The sequence below is a fragment of the Atractosteus spatula genome, chromosome 23 (assembly GCF_055471065.1).
Source record: "Atractosteus spatula isolate fAtrSpa1 chromosome 23, fAtrSpa1.hap1, whole genome shotgun sequence".
NCBI lineage: Eukaryota > Metazoa > Chordata > Actinopteri > Semionotiformes > Lepisosteidae > Atractosteus > Atractosteus spatula.
Window position 1 is genome coordinate 15,196,285 of NC_142728.1, and position 20,505 is coordinate 15,216,789.

The following is a 20,505-nucleotide window of genomic DNA, read 5'->3' on the forward strand; positions in this document are numbered from 1 at the left end:
GTTTTGGGTGGCTCTTAATTTTTTTTTCCCTCCTCCCCCCCCGCGATGCAAAAGCTTCCCGAGTTACGAGGCACGGGGCTCTTTTAATGATCTGACCATTAATATTGAATCAAGGAAGCTGGAGCGGCAGGCTAGTACAGTGGATTCATGTTGTTGCAGGAGCAGGCGCTGTTCCATCTGGTTTGTGACGGGGGGAGGGGGGCGGGGGTCCCTCCGAAGTTCCCCGGGGCTCCCAGGGGGCGGCCCACGTCTCCTGCTCGCCTCCCCGCACTGATCCCTGGGCGCTCGCGTCGCCACATCTGGCTTCAGCTGGGCCGAGACGGGACGATGCGCTGCAGTTTTCCTTAAAGCCTTCAGAGTGTCTCCTTTCTAGGCCGTACAGCCCGGGCTTGCCTCTGGAGCACATCCGCCCCCTCCAGGCTCATAGTCCCCCCCCGTGTCGTCCACTGCTCCTGCGTGTTTTGGGAGCGATTCGGGGAAGCAACAGAAAGGCGGGCGGACGCTTCGCTCCTCTCCATGACCTCCTTTCGTGTCGCACTGGGGAAACAGCCGCAAACAAGGTGGGGGGGGGGGGGGGGCTGAATTCACTCTGGTTAATACGCCGTCACGGGGGACCCAGGTCACAGACCCCGAGCAGAATTACCGATTGCGCACACGCGTGAGAGTGTGAGAGTGACCCCGCTTTAGGGTGGCTGCTGTAGTCCAGGTGGGCGCTATATCGTCATGGCACGGTTAAGGGCTGCCGTGCTAGGGTTAAAAGGAGAGACGAAGTATATCCTTACTCCCCCCCCCCACACACACAAAAACACGTGGAGTTCTTGTTCCGTGGGAACTGTACGTCCGCGTCCCTTAGTATTATAGCGAATAGAAGTGACGCTTCGGTCGTGTTTTGACGCACCCTGGGTTTGAAGCGACAGCGCTCCGATCCCCCGATCTCCTTGGGGGCGTGAGGGGGCCCTGCTTTATTTCAGCAAGCAAGAGCGTCTCCCGACGTAGTTCGCCCCTGATGCGGCCACGAAAGTATTGTCTGGGGTTTTTTTTTTGGGGGGGGGGTCCGGTATGTGCACCATGTACACACGGGCGTGTTTCATGCAGTTCAAAACAGCGGCCAGTTCTTCAGGCCGGGAGCCTGGAAGACTTGGCATTGGGTATTAGCGCCCTAAAAACTTTACAAAAAAAACCCTCAAGACTCAACCCTTTCTCCCCGCAGAAAGACGGCGTGATCACGTCCCATCTACAGTATCCCGTCCAGTCTTTCAGGACAAAAACCCGCAACGCCGTGTTTCTTTTTTAAGGGAATTACAGAAACGCAGCCGTCGTCCGAGTCTAGGAAACGGGGAATGGATAATACACCGGAGAGAGATGCCCTCTCTCGGGCTCCGCAGGGGAGTCACGCCGGCGCGCCTTCCTGATTTCCCGACAGCGCCGAGTCTCACAGGACGTCTACCTGTTTGTTATCTCTGCTCTATGCCGCTTGGCGGTGTTCTTCAAAAGCGACGAGCGACGGTGTTAAAGGTGTATGCAGCACCACCTTAGCCTGACGCGTCTCCTCTCCATCCCCACCCGCTCCCTCCCGCAAGGCACAGCCGAGCGCCTCTTCCAAACACTTTTACCCCCAGCTGTTCTGTCTCCTTCACTTTTCAACCTTTCTCTCTCTCTTTTTTTTCAAAAAATAAATAAATAAATCGCTCATCTCCTGATCAGGCTTTGGATACCGGTGTCGACCGCGCTGCCGTAAATCACAAAATAGCCAATATGAAACCGATCACGAAGGCGATTTTCTCTCTCTCTCTCTCACACACACACTCAAAGATTGTGGGGCTCACGCGTGTGTGTGAGTGTTAATATTTGAAACAGTTTTCAAAACTGGGTGATTTTTATATATATATACTGTATGTTTGTTTTTTTTAATTTGTCTGCGCGCTGCAAGGATAAGTCATTTCCTATTCAAATCCACACGAGATCCTTCCAGGCGCGCTCATATCGCTTGCACCGAAGTGTAGCGTTCCTCCTGTTGTACGGTTTAAAGTTTAAATGCGCCTTTTCCCCGTGTATTTTATTAAATGCCAAGATGTTCCTGTTTTCGTTCTGTTTGGGAAACGGGCAAACAGGGTGAACGGCGTAGACCGAGCTCCTCCTAGCGGTACCGCTGGGAAACTGCAGCCGCCCTCGATATAGTTCCTAGGAGGGATATTCGGGTCGACAGCTGGGGGTAGGGGTGATATCTACCCTCTGATTTAACACTCTGACTGCTTATTATCCCGAGAAACAACATCAAAACATTGCCTCGCACATCTGGAAAAAAAAAAAACACGCGTACGAACTGAACTTCAGGACAAATACGGCGATGTCTGCTGCGAACTAACCGCGTCCGAGGGGCCGAGGTGAGAGAGAGAGAGAGAGTAGGCTGAGATGGAGAAAATGGGACTGTATGTTATATAAATATAATCAATAACTTGTACAGTAGGCCACATGTATCTCGTCTTACACTCCACAAGCGCTCCTCCTCAGCGGCTGTGATCTATTCCCTGAGATAACAGCTCCCCTCCGTTCTGCTGCCGCCCTTATCTGCGGACCCCTTCGGCTAAATCAGCCCCCCCCCTGATTTGAATTGCAGGAGGGCGGGTCGCGTCTCACCTCGGCTGCAGGGGCCGGCGAGGAGCGATCTGGACTCCATCCTGCTCTGTAATCGGACCCCCTCTAGATAATAAGTCTCCAGCCCGGCTTACAGCGCCCTATCTAGGCTACAGGCAGGGTGCCGAAGCTTGGGACCTACACGATCGCGTTTAAAGAGGCGCAGACAGGGCCGCCCAGGACCACACGTATACCCCGAAGGAGCAAGGGTCGACAACTGCACGCCAAGTTAGATTACTTTAAAAAAAAAAAGAAATGGAGATATTGACAGGAGAAACTTATCCGGGGTTGATCACACGCTGTCAAGCGACACACGAGTCCGGTTGCGGGAGCAGCGAGCAGCTCAGAAAGCTCTGAGTTACCCCGCGGGAGGGGAAAACTCGGGTGCGGGTGTGTCGGGCAGGGGGCGAGCTAGCGCTCGTCTGAAACGCTCCACCTCTCTGATCGAGGCCGCACGTGTTTTCCATTAGCGTCCCGCCCGGGTAGCTGCGCCTGAACGAAACATCGCAGAGGCCTGTGCAGCCCCCCCCCCACACACACAGCTTATACATTCTCTCAGTCCTATTACTGCGAGATGCCTTCTTCTTCTTTTTTAAAAAAAAGACGAGTCTTAATTTAGAACAGAAAACATTCTTGGCAGCAAGAGGACATATCGAAGAATTGACATAATACGCCAGCTCAGGCTAAATGACAACAACAAAATATATTTAAAAAAAAAACGGGTTTGAGGGTTTCCAAAAATACCCCCCCCCCCCTCCGCGGGCGTGTCGAGGAGGACGAGGCAGCGGAGCGAGAGAACGGGCGCAGCACTTTTCCTCCACAGCGAAACCGGTTCAGCAAGATTTTTTTTTTATAAAAAAAAAGAGAGAGAGAGACGCGTGGTACTTTTAGGAGTTTATTGGTTTATTGCGGAACTCAAGGACGGGTTCGGTACACATGAGACGGGTCATGCTCACTAGTCGCTGCAGGAACGCGGGGATATGTCGTGCTGATGGAGATGTGTTCTCGTGAAAGGGCTCCTCCCCGGAGCCTGCATCCCTGACGGTCTTACAGCACACCGGCAGCTCTTGTGTCCTGAGGGCTGCCCGCTTGTGCAAGAGTGGGATAGGCAGGGGAGACCTGGCAGAGCTGGGGCCGTGAATTTACACGCTTGTCATCTACCCCCAGGGTAGACTATTTACACTGCGCTCACTGGCAGCACCAGCAGTCACACTGTGCACAAGGCGAGCGGAAACAGCCTGGTTCGAGCGTGCATGGGGAACCAAGATCCAGAAAGTAACCGAAAGTGTCTTTTAACAACAAACAATATTTTGGCACCCGATGTCTTTTATTTTACTGGCGGAAAACGGCCACGGCCGCGCGCGAGATGAAACCCCGTTGGGACATTCAGCGACATCCAACGGAACACCTTGAAGGGAAGTCAAGAGCTGCAGGGGAATATCCCGTCTGAAAGCGAGGGCAGCGTTTCCAATTCCAATTCTCCCAGTCGGGACAGTCGCCAGATCCCTGCAGGTCTGAACTTGCAGTGGAACGAAAATGGATGGATGGATGGATGGATGGATGTAAAAAGTCTGATGACGGGCCATTTGGCAGCCGTTGTTCCCCCCCAAACCAACGTCCAGAAACTGGGGGGGGTGGGGTGGGGGGGGACCAGAATGCCACACAGGACCAGAATGATTCCGGCACAAGGAGGCACAGCTAGGATGTGAACCTGCAACTTCCTGCTTAACATGCTCTTCCACATTGGGCGCTGAGCTCTCTTATTAGGAGGTCATGACTGGTAAAGGCCAGGGGGGAATTTGGCCAGGACGCCGGGGTAACACCCCTACTCTTTTTGAGAAATGCCCTGGGATTTTTAATGACCACCGTGTCAGGACCTCACTTTTATGTCTGATCCGAAGGACGGCGCCTTTTTACAGTATAGTAACGCCGTCACTATACTGGGGCATCAGGACCAACGCAGACTGCAGGGTGAGCACCCCCTACTGGCCCCTCTTATACCTCTTCCAGCAGCAAGCTTAGTTTTTCCCCAGGAGGTCTCCCATCCAGTCTTCCCTGGCCTTGTGTGTGTGAATGCCGTGTGCTCCGGTCCTGCCAGCGTCTCCAGCCAACGGCAGCTCTTTCCACAGCTAAATCCGGACTTGAAAGTAGTTACACTTGGCAAACATTTCTCAACTATTTCGAGGCTCGGAGGCTCCCTTCTGCACCCAAGACCTTAATCTGTCGCTAACCGGTTACTCAGATGATATCTGATACGGCTGTCCTTCCTCGAGACTGTTTGGTGTAATTACTATTTTGCTCTGTTTCTTGTGTCTTCGGTCTCTCTTTCTCCTTTAGTTTACATGCCTTTTTTTTTTTTGAGAAGGAAGATCTGGGATTGCTTAGAGAGAAGGGGGATCGGGAATCCCGTAGTTTTCCCCATTTCGGAAACCATTCCCAGATTAAACATGGAGCCAGCCTTGTACGTGCTCTGGTCAGATCACTAATGTGTCCCTGGTGCATCGCGTAATTGCGTTGGCTTAAAATGCAATAAAAACACTGGGCCTGCCTTTCATTTCATGTAATATGAAAAGCAACTAACTTGTGACACTGAAGGTGTCAGTGTTTAAAGCCCAGATTGAGGGCAACATCGGACCCATCTTGGACTAGTCGCGTTCCCATTAAAAGATAGAAGCCACTCATATCCCACATCGGATACATTAAAATTGTTTACTGTATTTAAGTGCTGGGAAACAAACGGGATCTCAATACGGCCACGACTGATAATGACAAGACAGGTCAACAGATGCTGCACAAAGCCAAAAAACTGAGAAGCCAGTCCTTGATTCAGGACAGCCCCTCTTTCTCTTGCTCCTACTTGAACTGGCAGGGTAAGTCCCTCCAGCACAACATGCGTCTGAAAGAAGGAAGTGCCCCCAAGTGGGCACACAGCTGGCAGAGGGCCTGCGGGGGTGGGGGGGTGAGGGAGGGTTAGGAGCTGGCCGGGGCTCTTAGCAACACGGCGCCCCCTCCAGGCCTACACGGATGACCCCGAGAGACCCATCCCTCCTCCTGGGCCGAACGGCAAAGACCTCTGCATGCGGGGGAGGAGGAGGAGGAACAGAGCCACTCCCCGAATCCTCAAACAAGTCAGGGTACAGTCAGGGTACGGACAGAGAGACAGAGACGGAGTGACTGGTTGATGAAAGCAGACTCTTCTATATAATACACCACACTTGCCCGCGCACACACAAGGTCTGGATAGAAAATATAAATAAATAAAATATAAAATCAAAACGCAAACAGGAAGATGGGTGGAATCTCTACAAGGAAGAGGGCTATGGGTCCTCGTCTAAGAAAAGGTGCCCAGATCCCTGCGGGATCTACTGTTTCATTCGCACGGACTTCTGATTTTCGGGTTCAACCCTCCGTTTTCTTTTAATTCATCATCATTCTCATTACTGGGTTGTTCCCCCCCTCCCCCCTCCCCCCGCCCCACCCACGCGCCGACGTCTCAAGGCTTGACGGGCTGGATGGAGAGCAGGCTGCCAAACTTGAAGTGCTGGATCACGGGGAACTTCTCCAGGCACTGCAGCAAGAGAAGAGCGAGACAAGAGAGACGATGAGCCGCCGGAGAGGACGACCGCAGGCCCAGACACTGGGGTGGCAGGGGGGGCGCGCCGCCTGGGAGCGGGGATCGCGCAGCTCGCCGCAAGCAATTCGCAGTGGGAACAGGGAACGCGAGGCAGGACGATTGCCCTGGCTCTACATGGACATGTTGACCCCCCCGGCAGCTCTGCAAAACGGGACATTCTGGAGGCAAATGCATTTCGCAACTGCGAGCGTGCGTCAGGAACCTCAGAGGGAGAGCAGAAAAAAAAAACCCAGAAAAAGCTGCTGAGGCCTCATTTTCCCGTGACACAGGAACCGCGTGACCACTGAGCAAGACGATTCACTGTAATTGCTAGGACAGTACTGCTGGGGAACTACACTGCCCATTATGTCTCGGTGAAATAAAGCTTCACTGATAAATGAGGGTGCTGTCTTTACATGGCTGTCTGGAGCTCCTGCCTGGGAATGTTCTGCAGAGAGATTTCTCTTCCTGTTTCTCAGCAGCGCTGAAACGCAGAGCCAGGCTCAGGCAGCTCCGCTCGTCTTGCGACAAGGGCTACAGTCAGCACTGGGGAGGGATACCGCCTCACTGGCCAGAGGTCACTCCAGGGTCAGCGGCATTAAGACAAGAGAGGTGTCAACAGCAACTTCTGACAGCCCGCTGTGCCTTTCCTCTCGCGTTCACATCCAAGGTGCTTTTACTGCCGACGCAGCTGCTTGGAGAAAACGAGCACAGAGGAGAGAGCATTCCTGTCTCTGGGGCGCAGTCTGAGGCTCTGGGCACTGAGAGGACACAGGCCAGGGCTGGGGGAGGGCTGGCACCGCGATCGGGCGACGTCACCAGAGGAGCGGGGGCACATTCACAGCTCCGACAGCCCTGGGCGTCCCACACAGCACGCCAAGTGTTAATCGACGAACTTTCGACCTCTGCCGTGATTGGTCGGGGGGAACAGAAAAATTATCTATGAACACGTCTCCTTCCCAGTGACGCTCGAAACAGACACACCTGCAAACACAGGCACTCGGATGCCACACTCGGATGTGCAGACACAGCACAACACATGCAACTGCGCTCACTAAAACCCATGCAGCACCAAGGGAGCCATGTGTTAAATAAGATTCAATTACTGTTATTTTTTTTTTTAACTGGCATGATCACTCATAGCCAAACATTATATTCCAAATTTTTTTAAAAAATGCCAATTCTACTGAGGATTAGATACAGTTAGTAAGAAATTGACTATTTTGTTTCTACCCATCGCAGAAATAGCTCCTATAGAAAGAAGCACCAAAGAAGTAATCACCCCATTTTTTATGGGGGAAGAATGCACTGTGTTGCACGTGGTCCTCTTAATATCCTGCCACTGAATTAAATCGGTTTTAAAAAAACGGCCAAAAAAGATTTTCGACTTGGCCGTCATGTGGCGCAGAGCTGGGAGGACGGAAAAGGCTAGAGCTCGCTCTCTCTGTGTGCAGCTCGGTGGGGGGGGGGGGCTGGAATTGGGCGCTGGGACCAGCGACTGCACCCCTCCAGGATACAGGGGGAGCAGGGCGAGAGGCTGGCTGGCTGGGAGCAGGTAGGGCTGCAGCGGCCGAGAGCCGACAAGCTGGCCCCTGAGCTCTGCCCTGCAGTGGGGAAGGCACGCAGACCCTATGAACAACACAGGATGTGGGCTGGGAGGGAGAGGGGGGCGGGGAGAGCTTCTCTCTCGCTGTCCCCCCCCCCCCCCACACACACACGGCCTTTAACCCTTTCTTGCCCAAGGCAGGAACTCTCAAAGGCTTAATTAACGCTATGCCTGGAAGCTCCAAGCCGAAGAGAACGCCCTCTCGTGATTCCATCTAGAAAGCAGATGACCACTGAGCTGCACAAACCTCAAGGACGCGCTCTCCAGTGCTCTTTAGGTGTGTTTTAAGGAGCTTTTTAAGCATGGCGGCGGTGAATGGGCACACTTCTCCTGCAGCCTGTGTTTTCCTTGTGTGTGTGTGTGTTGGCGCTCTGCCTCCATGTGCCCTGCGAAAGCCGCCGATGTCTCTTCCCCTGTCTGGAACGCGAGCGCGTGAGAGTTCCCCCAGTCGGCGCAGGAAATCCCCTCTTCTCCCAGCCCTGTCCCGGCGCTTGAGGAAGCGGAGCAGACCGGAACTGCCTCCTCTCCGGGGCCTGGACTTGCTCCGCCCAGGGGTAACCCCGGCGCCGGATCCCGAGTCGAGGCCGGAACAGGCCGGGGGGGATTGGGGTCAGAATCCCGGGGAAGGAGAGAGGACAGGGAACGAAGGAACTGGTCGAGGATCTTGGTACAGCTGCAGTATTTGCACACAGCCACCCTGGGTGAAAATACTGACCAAATCCGTACAGTAGATGATGATCATTTCATTCATCCATCCCACTTCATCACCGCCGAAGTGCAGCCCCCGCCAGAGTGACCCGCTGCAGCCATTCTGCACCAGCAGCCAGGTAGATTAAACCAGATCGGACGCGACACCAACCAGGAGGGCAGGAGGGGACCAAGGCCTTCGACGCCAACCTGTATAACTCCCTATGCAGGCTCTCTCTCTCAGCGCAAGTTCGAAAAACACCTCCTGCCCGTCCCTTGGCCAGTGTTCTGCAATACGATGCAATGCCACCCGGCTCTGTACGGCTGAGGGGGGTGGGTGTGTGTTTTGGGGGGTGGGGGCCGTCCCTTTCCAAGCCCGATGGCTGGAGTTCCTCAACACGCTCTGTCTCAGGCTCCGAGCCCTCCTCTGTTCTCCCCTCTCACCCTGCCATTCCCAAGGGCTTGTGAACCATGTGGAAAAACCACGTGGTTTTAACTCTCGTCTGCTGTTTGTTTTAGCCAGTTTTTAGGCGGTTCAATCGTCCCAGTAGAAGCTGCACGACTGCTTCGTCTGGGCAATGACTGTGATGCTGCTGGCCTCGGGATGAATCTCCCATTAATTCACAACAGGCGCAAGAACACTTTCGTCACCTGCTTTCACCGGGAGGCAGAGCAAGGTTAACGGGGAGCTTGGATGTCAAAACGCTGGATCCAAGAGCTGATGACAAAGGAGGGCGATGGGACCAGAAGGTGGCGCTCTTCCACCTGCAACATAATTTCCCATCCAAGCCCCACTGGGGTGACTGGGAGAAGCTGTCCTATAGGAGGTGATCTTTAGGTGAGACGATTAACTGGGTGCCTGACTGCTTGGTCAATAATGATCTCCTTAAAAGCTACATTTTCTAAATAAACCCTTAGCCAGTGCGGGCTCCTCAAGTCTCCCTCGGGTTCGCTCTTAATGCACCTGGTGCAGCAGTTTCCTCTCTCCTCCCCCTGTCCTGCAGTGCAGGGGGGCTGCTGCTGCTGTGTGTCGCCCAGGTGGGGGCGTCACTCCAGTGGGTGGAGAAACACAAGCGTCAAGAGCGGTCCTGGCGCGCGCGGAGAGGGAAGGGAGTCCTGTACCATCTGCCCCCTGTCCATCACGCTGTGATGCAGGCCGGGTCGGCAAGCGTCTGACGACCGAAGGGTCGACCCAACACACCCTGGTACAAGACACCCCCATACCTGGGCTTTAGCGCCTCCTGTGCCTCAAGAACGAGAGAGGGCACAGCCTAAATCACTCATCTGAGGACAGTATGGATTTACACATTGTGCATGGTCTTGCCCCTTTCCCCCACTGGGATCCTTCTGTGACGCAAACGTTCCGTTGACGTTTCAGGGCAGGAGGCAGAGAGAAACTGCCGGCACTTCTGCTGCCCACCCCCCCACGTTCTCCACCCCCGGCCTTGTCTACCCCCCCCTCACTGGGGATGTGGGGGCTGGGGCCCCCCTGCCGAGCACCTACCTCGGCCTTGTACATTCGGATGAGTCCCTGGTTGACTTTGGACCAGGTGGGCACCGCGCTGATGTTCCACAGCTGGTTGGAGTGCTCGGCGAACGGGCCGGTCTTCATCTGCAGGAGGGGAGAGAAACGCATCGGGATTTCGTCTGCTGGAGACTCAGGCGCAGGGAGACGGGCCGGGTCCCCAAGCTCTCCTACCCTCAGGTGCTCCAGCCTGTCCGCCCCACCTACCCTTCCCCCCCCCCCCCCGATTCTCCTTCCAAAACATGGAGATTCCCCCACTGCTTCCGAAATCATCGATCGGCCAGAAACCTCCCAGGCACGGCCCTGGGGAGGGACGATGGCGTTACGGGGGGGGCGGCCCTGACAGAGCAGCAGGCTTGTGGGAGTCTGGCAGACTTGGGCTCGGGACCTCCTTGTCCGCCATACCGCCAGCACCAGCGAGCTGCGCACCGCCGCGCAGGTCTGCGTGGCAGGAGGCATAGGGGACACCCTTGAGCGGCTGAGCTACGCGGACAGCGCCCAGAGCTACGCCAGTGAGCTACCTGTTCTCAGCGGGACCCAGAGGAGGCCGACAGATCACGTCAAGGCATTCCTGACCTGTGCGCTTGCTAGGAACGAACGGAATGAATGATAAAAAAAGACGCAAAGCAAAAAGAAGAGTGAACAAACAAGTGCCTGATAAGACCGATAAGAGTCGAGTCGGCCTTATGCGTGCGGGGTCGTTCGATTTCAACCTTACTTCTGCCTCCAGACTACAGTCATCATTGTTAAACCAACTCCTTTCCTTCGTCACAGGTACCAGCTGGAGATGATTTCACACGACTTTCTAGTTACATGTTCCTTGAAGAAAAACCGTGCCTAACAGCTGGGTAACTCCAGCCACTCCAGTATTTTTAAAGGGTAATTTTCAAAACAGCAATTAAGTTCAACCTAAAAAACGCTCAGGAGTTCTGCCTTCTTACTGAAACAGGTCAATTAAGTAATTAAGTGAGTGGAGGTGGTTAAGGAAAACCAGAGACCCTGCAGGGGGTCAGGGAGTGGCGTGGAAGAGCTGGGATTACAGCCGGGTGGAACAGAGCAATCTCCTGTCCAGCCACTGCGCCCAACTGGAATTCTCCGGGCCGACGTCGATGTCGAAAACTTTCCACAGAGCAGCCTGGGTCCCCGTCTCATACCCTGGACACTGAAACGCAGTGCTGCAGAGCCCGTTCACAAACCCCTGCCAAAGTAGCCCCCACCCCTGTCTGTCCGGCCTCAGCCTGCGGACAGCTGGACAGCTCATGACTGTCCCTCTGGCATGGGACTCCCGGCGCGTTGCGTGAGAATGGAGCTCAGCGCTGCCTGGCCAGGCCGAGGCCAGAGGGGTCCCCTGGGGCGAAGGGGGAGGAAGAAGGGGGGGGGGGGGGCTGACTGATTCACAGCAATCATGTGGGGAAGGAAATGAGTCACAGCCATGCGCTCCTCATAACTTAACCTCCCTGAGCCTGAGAGAGGAAAAGAGAAAGAGGGAGGGAGGGAGCCCCAGGAGAGTGTGAGTCCGAGACAGACAGAGTCAAGGATGGAAAGGGGAGAGAGAGAAATGAGTTTGTATCTCCTGTTCTTTAACCCCTCTGGTTTGCTTGTCTCCCACCCCCCTTTCCCGGCTCCCAAACACACACAGGTCACTCCAGCTGGACCCACCCCACCGTGACTAAGAGCTGACTAATATAGAAGCCAGCCTGCAGCTGCTACATCCTCCTTCCTGCACCGGGGAGGAAGGGGACATGACGACACCGTGCCTTTCAAACAGCCTGCGCTCCCCCTTAGGTCACACGGACAGAAAGGCCGCTTCCTCAGCTCTGGCGTCCTGTTGCGGAGGAAGACAGGAAGCACAGCGCGAGGGGCGAAGCGTCAGGCTGCTGGGTAAAGGCATTCTCCTTGCCCTGTCTAGGCTCAGTGCTGGCCGCGGGCGTGCATCCCAGATCTGCCCACCGGCCGGAATAAAGAGACCTCTTTTTTCCTGGATCTGTCAGGGCCTCCTTACCTCGTTGATAAACTTGATGCACTCCAGGAACATGTAATCCTGGTGATGTTCGTTCACCATCTTCTCATCTACGAAGTGCCTGGGCTCCAGTGTCGGGTGGTCTACCGGGCAGAGCCAGACAGAAAAATGAAGGCAGTTTCCCCACCGGAGGTCACTGTTGAGCGTACTAAACCATAATGCCTTGTGCACGACCAGCTCCTGTATCAGCACAGCCCGCGAAGCCCAAGACATGAGAGCAAGCCTTCAGCTTTTATTAAAAAGTTTGCTAACCACAGACACAGACACGGACACCGACACCACAACTGTGGACTGTGGGAGGAAATCGCAGCACCCGGAGGAAACCCACACGAACAAGGGGAGAACACGCAAACTCCACGCAGACAGCACCCCAGGCGTCAAACCCAGGGTTCTAGCACTGTGAGGCAGCAATGCTAACCACTGTGCTGCCATTAACTATACATAACCTGATTCTACAGATACACACATGGATTGAAACTAGTGATCCCAATAGTTTTGCACTGCATCACGTTAATGCATGCATCAGGTCTAGCCTTCTTCTGTGTGAGACCCTTTATGGTAATAAGAGGAACTATATCTACAGGGGGGGGATTTACCTATGAGCTGGGAGCTGCCCCAGATGAAGGGTAGAAACTGGAAGTCGTCCAGCCCCCAGACGCCCTGGCTGCCGGCGGGCTCCATGCGGTAGGTCTTCTGCAGCTTCCGCATCACTTCCAGATACCTGCGTGGGATTGTGGAAACAAAACAAACAAGCCCTTTTATTAAGAGCTCACAACCGACAGCACCTGAAATCCAGCCGAAACACGATGCAAAACAAGGCTCCGAGACCGAACACGCAAAACACGGCACGACGCCACAGACAGAACACGCAAAACGACGCACCGCGCTCTGAGACCGAACATGCAAAACGACGCACCGCGCTCCGAGACTGAACACGCAAAACGACGCACCGCGCCCTGAGACCCAACACGCAAAACTATGCATGAAAACATAAGGACTACAAACAGGCTGAGAGGCCAGGGTGACCCTCTCTTCGCCTGTCACCTGCCTTGCCCTCTTGCGGCTTCTCACCTGTCGAACACCTTGAAGACTATCGCGAGCTGGTCGTCCACCCTGAGAGCACCGATTTTGCAGAGGCAGCAGAGGAAGGCAGCGAAAGCTGCCTCATGGCCTGCGCACGCAAGCAGAGAGAGGGGCAGTTAGCTTTCTTCACCACAATACACTTATATTTACAGATATATGTAAACGGCACAGTGCTGAGCTCAATACTTGCAAAAGAAGCCCTCAGTGCTGCTTCAAGAGCACCCTCTAGTGGACATTGTGAAAAACAAACCAGAAGGAACACCAGTCTCTGTATCTATCGGGACACAGATGCCTTTGGGCTGGCTAATACAGGGATTCACAACTGCAGATTTTTCAGAAGCATGCGGTTGAGAAATACTTCACATCAGTACCAGGGAGGCTCCAATATGGGTCCTGCAGAGCCCCAGTTCGACACAGTTTTACCATTAAACTGCCACTTTACACAGATCTGCAACAATTACACCGAGATCGATTTAACAGGTGCTTTCTTACATGAAGTCATTTAGAGGTACAAATATGCTTGCTGATCAGACCAGCATTCTCTTCACTAATGAGAATACCTTGCTTAGCTGATCAATACCTCATCAGTATAGTTAATCATTAGACGCAAGTGACCTGCAAGGCAAACTGGGGCTTTAAAAGTTTAAAAGCAAAATGTTCTGCGATTCAGAACCTTGTTTGACGTGAAGCGGCCTTATTATATTGTAAACAAGCAGGCCCGTGCATACGCCTTTTTTAATCCAGTAGAAATATCACTCTCGACTTCGAGACGGTTTTGCCGACAATTCACGTGTTAACTCTGCATTCAGATCACGTTGGAAACTTCCTGCGGTGGAATATCTACTGCACAACCTGTACTTATTCGCTTGTACATCGCATTACATCAGTCATCACAGCGACTAGTGAGCAGGAAGGGCCGCTTCAAGTATCTGTGGGATGTCCAGTGAGATTTTGCAACAACATGGCGATTTACAGTACTTTCACCAAGTTCACGATTTTGTGCTTTATTCGAAATTTGTAAAATTCTTCTGTACCGTCAAAGAATTTATTTTGTTACCGACATTTAATAATGAGATGGGACTGCAGGTCCCCTTTAATGGGGCTGTGCAGGGCCAGGAATGGAGAGCCCTGCTGTGTCCGGAGCTCAAAGTGCAGCACAGAGCCACAAAGCCTACCTGTCCCGTAGTCTATCCTGGTGGAGTTCCCGACCGACTCCTTCAAATACACGGCGATCTCCGGGGCGGCTGCGGCGCGGTCCGGCGGAATGACTCCGGACACCAGGCTCTCCGCCTCCTGCGCACACAGTGGACAAAGAGCCAGTCTCAGTTTGTGCGTCACAGTGACCACCCTCGAGCGACAGGGCTGCTGCAAAAACTTGCAGATGGAAATAATTGTAGTTCCTAAACTAAAAGAAAATTGTCCCCCCCACCCCCTTCCAAAAAATAAGGCTATTGCATCACTAAGATTCTGCCCTGTACAAGGTCCTTGCCAGACAACCAGACATTGAAAGACTTTTGATGCAATTTGACAACTTGTTTGATTCCCTGAAGCCACAGCAGGATACTCACAACCGTCAGGTTAAGGTAAAGACTTCAGCGAGCCCACTCCTCTTCCACAGCTAAAGACACGCATGACTCCTGCACCGCAGCCACTAAGTGGCGCTCAAGAGCTAAACAAATTTAAATCGCAAAGTGTATGGGCCACCAAAGGAAGAATATCCTGTATTTGTCTTTATATTCCGACATCTAACGAGTTAAAGTACACTAGTCTAGTAAAGCACGGTAGGAGCTATGGAAAGGAGCGACAACCTCTCTCGTCGTCCTTTACAACACAGTTTTTCGGATTATCTGGGATTTTATCTGGAGTTTGAAGAACAGGAGTAAAAAAAAAAAAAAGGCGCAGGGAGTCAACCGGTGTGCGTATCGGCTGTACCTGTTCCAGCTTGGCGTACCAGGACCTGTAGGCCTTGTTCCCGAACCGTGAGGGCTGGTCCACAGGCGGGGTCTCGTCAATCCAGCGGTCCAAAGTCTCGAGCACAGACATCAGCTGCTGCACCGTCTGCAAACGGACACAGGGAAAGCCACGGGTTTACATGAACGAGGAGTCAAAAACACACACACACACACAAGCAAGCAATGGGCAACAGGGCACCGGACAAGAGACGCTGCTTTACACCGAGGGTTGTGGGGGGGGTGTGGAACAAGCTGCCCGGGCGTGCTGCTGAAGCCGATCCAGCCGTTTCCTGGGAGACGCCAGCGTACCAAACGATCCAAATGCCTGGGCGGAGAAAAAAAGGTTCTGCTGTGCCGTTTTGGAAGCGCTGACCTGCTCCTCTTACCTCTGACACTTTGAATTCACTACTGAGCTTCTTCCCTTTCACTCCCTCGTTCAGGGTCAGAATGAATCCAATGTAATCCGCATAGGCCTTGAGGGGAGACAATCAAACACAATTAACATTTCAACATTTAACATCACTTTATCAGCCCTATACAGTTTCTCGCATTAGGAATGTGTCTTTTCGCAGACCCCAGCTTGCTCTCCATGAGACACACAGACAGGGAGAGAACCTGAGGGTCAGAGCGCAGGGTCAGCCATTTATACGGAGCCCCTGGAGCAGTTGGGGTGAAGGGCCTTGCTCAGGGGCCCAACGGAGTCGGATTCCTCTGCCGGCCGCGGGATTTGAACCGGCAACCTTCCAGCCACAGGGCCACCGCTCCGCCCCATTAGCAGACGGAAAAAAAAACAGTTCATCCATAGCACATGGTTGAGAACCTTTTGCAGTTCTGAACCTGAAATAAGGCTTCAGCAATGCTGTGCGCACACTGAGGGATTAAAACACCACCCCCTACAGCACAACAGTGAAAAAATGGATACCCACTCAACAGGAGTATAGCCCTTCCAGATGCTGCAAGCTGTACTCTGTAGTGCATAAGCCCAGCCCAAGTGCGGCTGCTCTTCATGCCTGCTGCCTCACTCATGCTCAATCCACATTCACACACGTGAAGTTAAAATAATACTCCAAACCGCCTGCATTCAGCACAGCTTGAAAAAGGAATTGAACTTGGAAAAAAATAAAATCGATCAAAATGCCGTGAAACGGTTCTCTGGTGACTCGTTTGAGCAGTAATTCCCATCCCTGGTTCCTGGAGAAACACTGCCTCCTGTGGAGATCTTAATTAAAGTTTTCTGCTCCAATCAGTTTTTCTGCCCCGTGTTCCGTTTGGGGAATATATGTAAATTTACTTTTAGCTCTTAAAAGGCCCTGGTGTAACTGGTGTTAGCCCCTGCCCCTTCAGAACTGTCCCCGCTGCAGGTGTGCGGTGGGCATCTCTGATAGTGTGACTCCCACTGTCGGCGTGTCCAACACAGTGTCACTATGTCCTCCCTCTATCATCAGTGGATCAGCCAGCAAGTCGAGGAGAAGCTACGCAAAGCTCTGTATCCTGAATCTGCTGGAAACACTAGCCTTTGAAGTGGGGTATTTTGGACAGTCAGGACTGAGTGAAGAAACAAATTAAAATCTTAGTTCACACAAACACAACAGAGGACTAAGGGGAAAGAAACTACCGCAAATAATCCCTAAAACAAGTGTTCAGCAAGTAACTACGATGGAAAAGGGAAGCTTATTCCGATTCCACCCCCGCCGCCGTACCTGGGAGCGTTTCCACTTGCCCATGTCTGGCACCATGTTGATCTCCTTCTTGGGCACCATGAAGCTGAGGCTGGCGGGAGCAGGGGGCGTGTCATCTTCGGGGGAGGAGCCTGCGAGGCACACGGGAGGGGCGACAACAGAAGGGTCACTACGGAAACCAGGCCAGATCGTCAGCCAAACCCAGCCCCCCTGGCAGACTTCTGTGCATCCTCCCTCCTTCACAGCCCACCTCCAGACAAATAACCAGCAGACCACACAAAACAGGTCATGGGGATCCCCTCCACCTCCACCAGTGTGCAGCCCCACCTGGATGATGCACCAGTCCACTCCCCACACACCAGCTCTCAGTGGGCAGGAGAACAGAGTGATGAAGCCAGTTCAGAGACGGGGATTATGAGGAGGCTATGATTGGTAAAGGCCAGGGGGAAATTTAGCCAGGATGCCTGGGTAACACTCCTACTCTTTTCTAGAAGTGCCCTGCCATGGAGAGTCAGGACCTCGGTTTTACATTTCATTCATAGGACAGTGCCTTTTTTTTACAGTATAGTGTCCCCGTCACTCTGCTGGGGCATTAGGGCCCACACAGACTGCAGGGTGAGTGCCCCCTACAGGCTCCACTAACACCACTTCCAGCAGCAGCCTTAGCTTTCCCAGGAGGTCTCCCATCCGGGTACTGACCAGGCTCACACCTGCAGTGGGGCTGCCAGTGGTGATTCGCAGCGTGATCTTGCTGCTGGTACAGGAGTGAGAGTCTGGCAGTGTGGGGCAGTCTGTGGAAGAGAGCGCTGAGCTGTACGTGGCACAGAGAAAGAAAGGCAGGTTGACAAAGCGCGAGTCAGTCACTCGACCTCCATCCACCCACTTCCTATCTGCTTCATGCAATCCAGGGTCGCAGTGGAGCCGGAGCCTATCCTGGCAAGCGATGGGCTCAAGGCAGGACACAGCCTGAACACGACACCAGTCCACTGCAGCTGTCCCATAACAAAGGGGGACTCGTAACTTCCACCCCTTAGTCGCTTTCAAAACAACAGGTGACGCACAAAATGCATACCCCTTAGGGCTGTGAACCTGATCTCCAACATGGATAAATAAAATATGAGCTTTATTATTCCTTCCGTTATTTTGGCGCGCTCAATGACATGCATTAAAAAGGGGGGGGGAGAGGCAAGATTGGCAAGTGCAGAGCAGCTCCGTATTAGAGTTACAGGGCCAGAATTCCCAATGTGCTGGTGTGAGGGCAACACCCTCCCCAGCTAGCAGTTCAGCCTACAGCCTCCCGATTCATTTAATCCACTGCAAAATAATCATTTCTTTTCTTTTTCTTCAATATACCGCTGCAGTAATGTTTTCTCTCCTCAGCTGAGGAAAGGGGGCGTCGCTAAACCCTCCTCTGCGTCCTCAGAACCCCAGCAAGCAGCAGGCACTCAGAGAGGATGATCCAGCAGTCACGGATACCAGCTGCAAGCTGTTTCCGGAAACGGAGGCACCAGACTGACACAGCCCGATTCAACAAAAACTACGACTGCTGTAGAAACGGACACGCCCCCCACAAGATAAACTGAAGCCTTAACAAGCAGTCAAATCAGTTAATTCATGTCCCAGCACTGGAGATGTAGAGCTCATGAAGACCCACAGACACAGTGTTCCTCCACTCCCCTCTTCTGGGTACAAGGGATCAGGCTCAGGCAGCATACAGCACCTTAAGGACTGAACACCTAACGAAATAAACAGGACACCTTTACTCAACGACAGGCATCAAACCTGCCTTGAGCAAGAAAGACAAAAAGACATTTCGGGTACAAACCCATGGAAAATTCAAGGATAAGGTGTTTTGTGGAACTGAGCGTGGGCCTGCACAAACACCCCAAAAACAAGTGTTCAGCAAGCAACCATTGTGGAGAACTGTCATGAAAAGGGAATCTTATTCCGATTCCGTACCGGGGAGCAATCCCACTGGCCCATGATCCAACAGCCATGGCTTGTCAGACAAGCTAGACCGATACAGCCCTGATGCTGTAGAAACGGACGCCCCCCTCCTATCAGGAGACCAACACGTCTCTCGCATGCGCGAGGAATCAGACACAAAGCGCCTCCGACACCAAACCACAGCTGTCACCCCCTGCACGCGAGAAAGCACGAGCATTTCTGGTTTGGTTTGGCGAAACAAAACCCTTGATCCAGGAAAAAAAAACCCAAAGCACTTGCCGACTTTCAGAAACAATCTCAGCCGTCCGTAAACCGTGAAAGAGCTGCATCTTGAGTGGAGTGTTGCATGAAGTCACCTACGTTTAGTTCCAAACTAGATATTTGTCCCAGGCTCAGCTCCTGTACAAAATGCTGGTAATAAATGTTGCTTAGACATTATCAAACGTCCACAATAGCAGGTCCTTCCTGCCACTAAGTCAAGCACAGTAGCTGTGTACATAATAAGGGAACTAGATGAAATCCAACGTATGATTGTTGTGTAATACGGTGCAGCCCTGTCCAATACACAAAATAAGCACAGCGTTGTTCTCAAACATCAGTCTTCTGAGGCAGTTACATCAATCGCAAATGCTTTTTCTTAGCGTTTGTCCAAACGGAATTGTGTTGGCGTGCCCACTATTTCTCTCTCCCATTCTCGGTGGGACACTGACAGCACATCCCCAAAACACAACGCGGACACACTCATCGCTCCAGGACAGTGATGGCGTGAGTTTACGAGCTAGGTCTTAAAAACCTCCAACTTCATTCAAGAATACAGCCCAGGTCCACGATTTCGCAAGCAAGAAAAAAGTTGGAAAAACTCGCACCAAGAGAGACGAAAAGCCGTTCGTGAAAAGCGAATTATTATTATTATTTTAATTCAGGCGGCTGGCGCTGCTCCGAGTCTCTCTCTCTCTCTCTTCTCGTTGGTTAGCGGCCACTTCCTCGCTGATGCTAAACGTACGTACCGCGTTTCTAAACGATTAAAAAAAATAATAACTTGCCGACCACCGCTAAAAATAACGCATTTTAAGGTAGCCGAATAGTGGCGGGTCGTTTTCATTCCCAGAAAACCTCAACACCCGCGGAGACCGGACCGGTGAAGCAGGCGGTACCGACAGGCTCCTAGCCCCGCGAACCGGGGGCTGAGGTGCTCCTCTCCACCCTCTCTGGGCGACAGTCCTTACAGGCGAGCCCCCAGAAACCCCACCTCGGCGGGGAAATGAGAAAAGGTGCCCCCCGACAAATGTTTTAAAAAAAAAACCGAGAGCGGAGCCGCAGGAGATCCCAGTCCGCCGGGATGTCGATTTCGACTGCAGTTGTACTACTCTGGGGGGGGGGGTTAAAAGTTTCCCTTTATTTCTGAAGACCCCCCACCCCCCCGGACGGCCACTGAGGGCTGACAAGGGCCCCCGCGCCTCCCATTCAACAGCCCCCGGCGTGAATGGAGCCGTCAGCTTACCTGACGACTGCTCGGTCTCCGCCATGTTTCCAAGAGAGGCGAGGCGGCACGGGCGAGCCGACCTTTCACCTTCGACCCGTGTCGTGCTTTGTTTTGGGTCACACGCCGCGGGCGCACCGCAGAGCGCCGGCGTCGCCTCGTTCTGTCCTCAGAGATTTAGAAACAGTGGAGCTGCACCGCTTTAGCACCGTGTGCTGAAAGGAAACCACGTTCTTGCCGGGGTAAATGCACAGTCTCGGAGGAGTGAAATTGAGGCTT

At 53.1% G+C, this 20,505-nt stretch overlaps 1 protein-coding gene across 1 annotated transcript; it reads right to left on the reverse strand.

The window, feature by feature from the left end:
• Positions 1 to 3,513: 3,513 nt before the first annotated feature.
• ptpa (protein phosphatase 2 phosphatase activator) lies at positions 3,514 to 20,310 on the reverse strand. The gene is made up of 10 exons (XM_088940379.1): positions 20,248 to 20,310; positions 16,821 to 16,930; positions 15,507 to 15,593; positions 15,101 to 15,226; positions 14,344 to 14,461; positions 13,157 to 13,256; positions 12,682 to 12,806; positions 12,068 to 12,168; positions 10,045 to 10,152; positions 3,514 to 6,202 (listed from the first exon to the last, which is right to left on the reverse strand). Exons 1-10 carry the CDS (start codon positions 20,270 to 20,272, stop codon positions 6,128 to 6,130), a joined length of 975 nt encoding a protein of 324 aa, XP_088796505.1. The 5' UTR covers positions 20,273 to 20,310; the 3' UTR covers positions 3,514 to 6,127.
• Between the last annotated feature and the right edge of the window lie 195 nt (positions 20,311 to 20,505).

Coding starts and splice junctions, on each gene's coding strand:
- ptpa (XM_088940379.1), bottom strand. CDS start 20,272: ATGGCGGAGACCGAGCAGTCGTCAG. Junction 15,594..16,820: donor GCAAGTGGAAACGCTCCCAG/GTACGGCGGCGG, acceptor TCTCCCCTCAAG/GCCTATGCGGATTACATTGG. Junction 13,257..14,343: donor CAGGATAGACTACGGGACAG/GTAGGCTTTGTG, acceptor TTGCGTGCGCAG/GCCATGAGGCAGCTTTCGCT.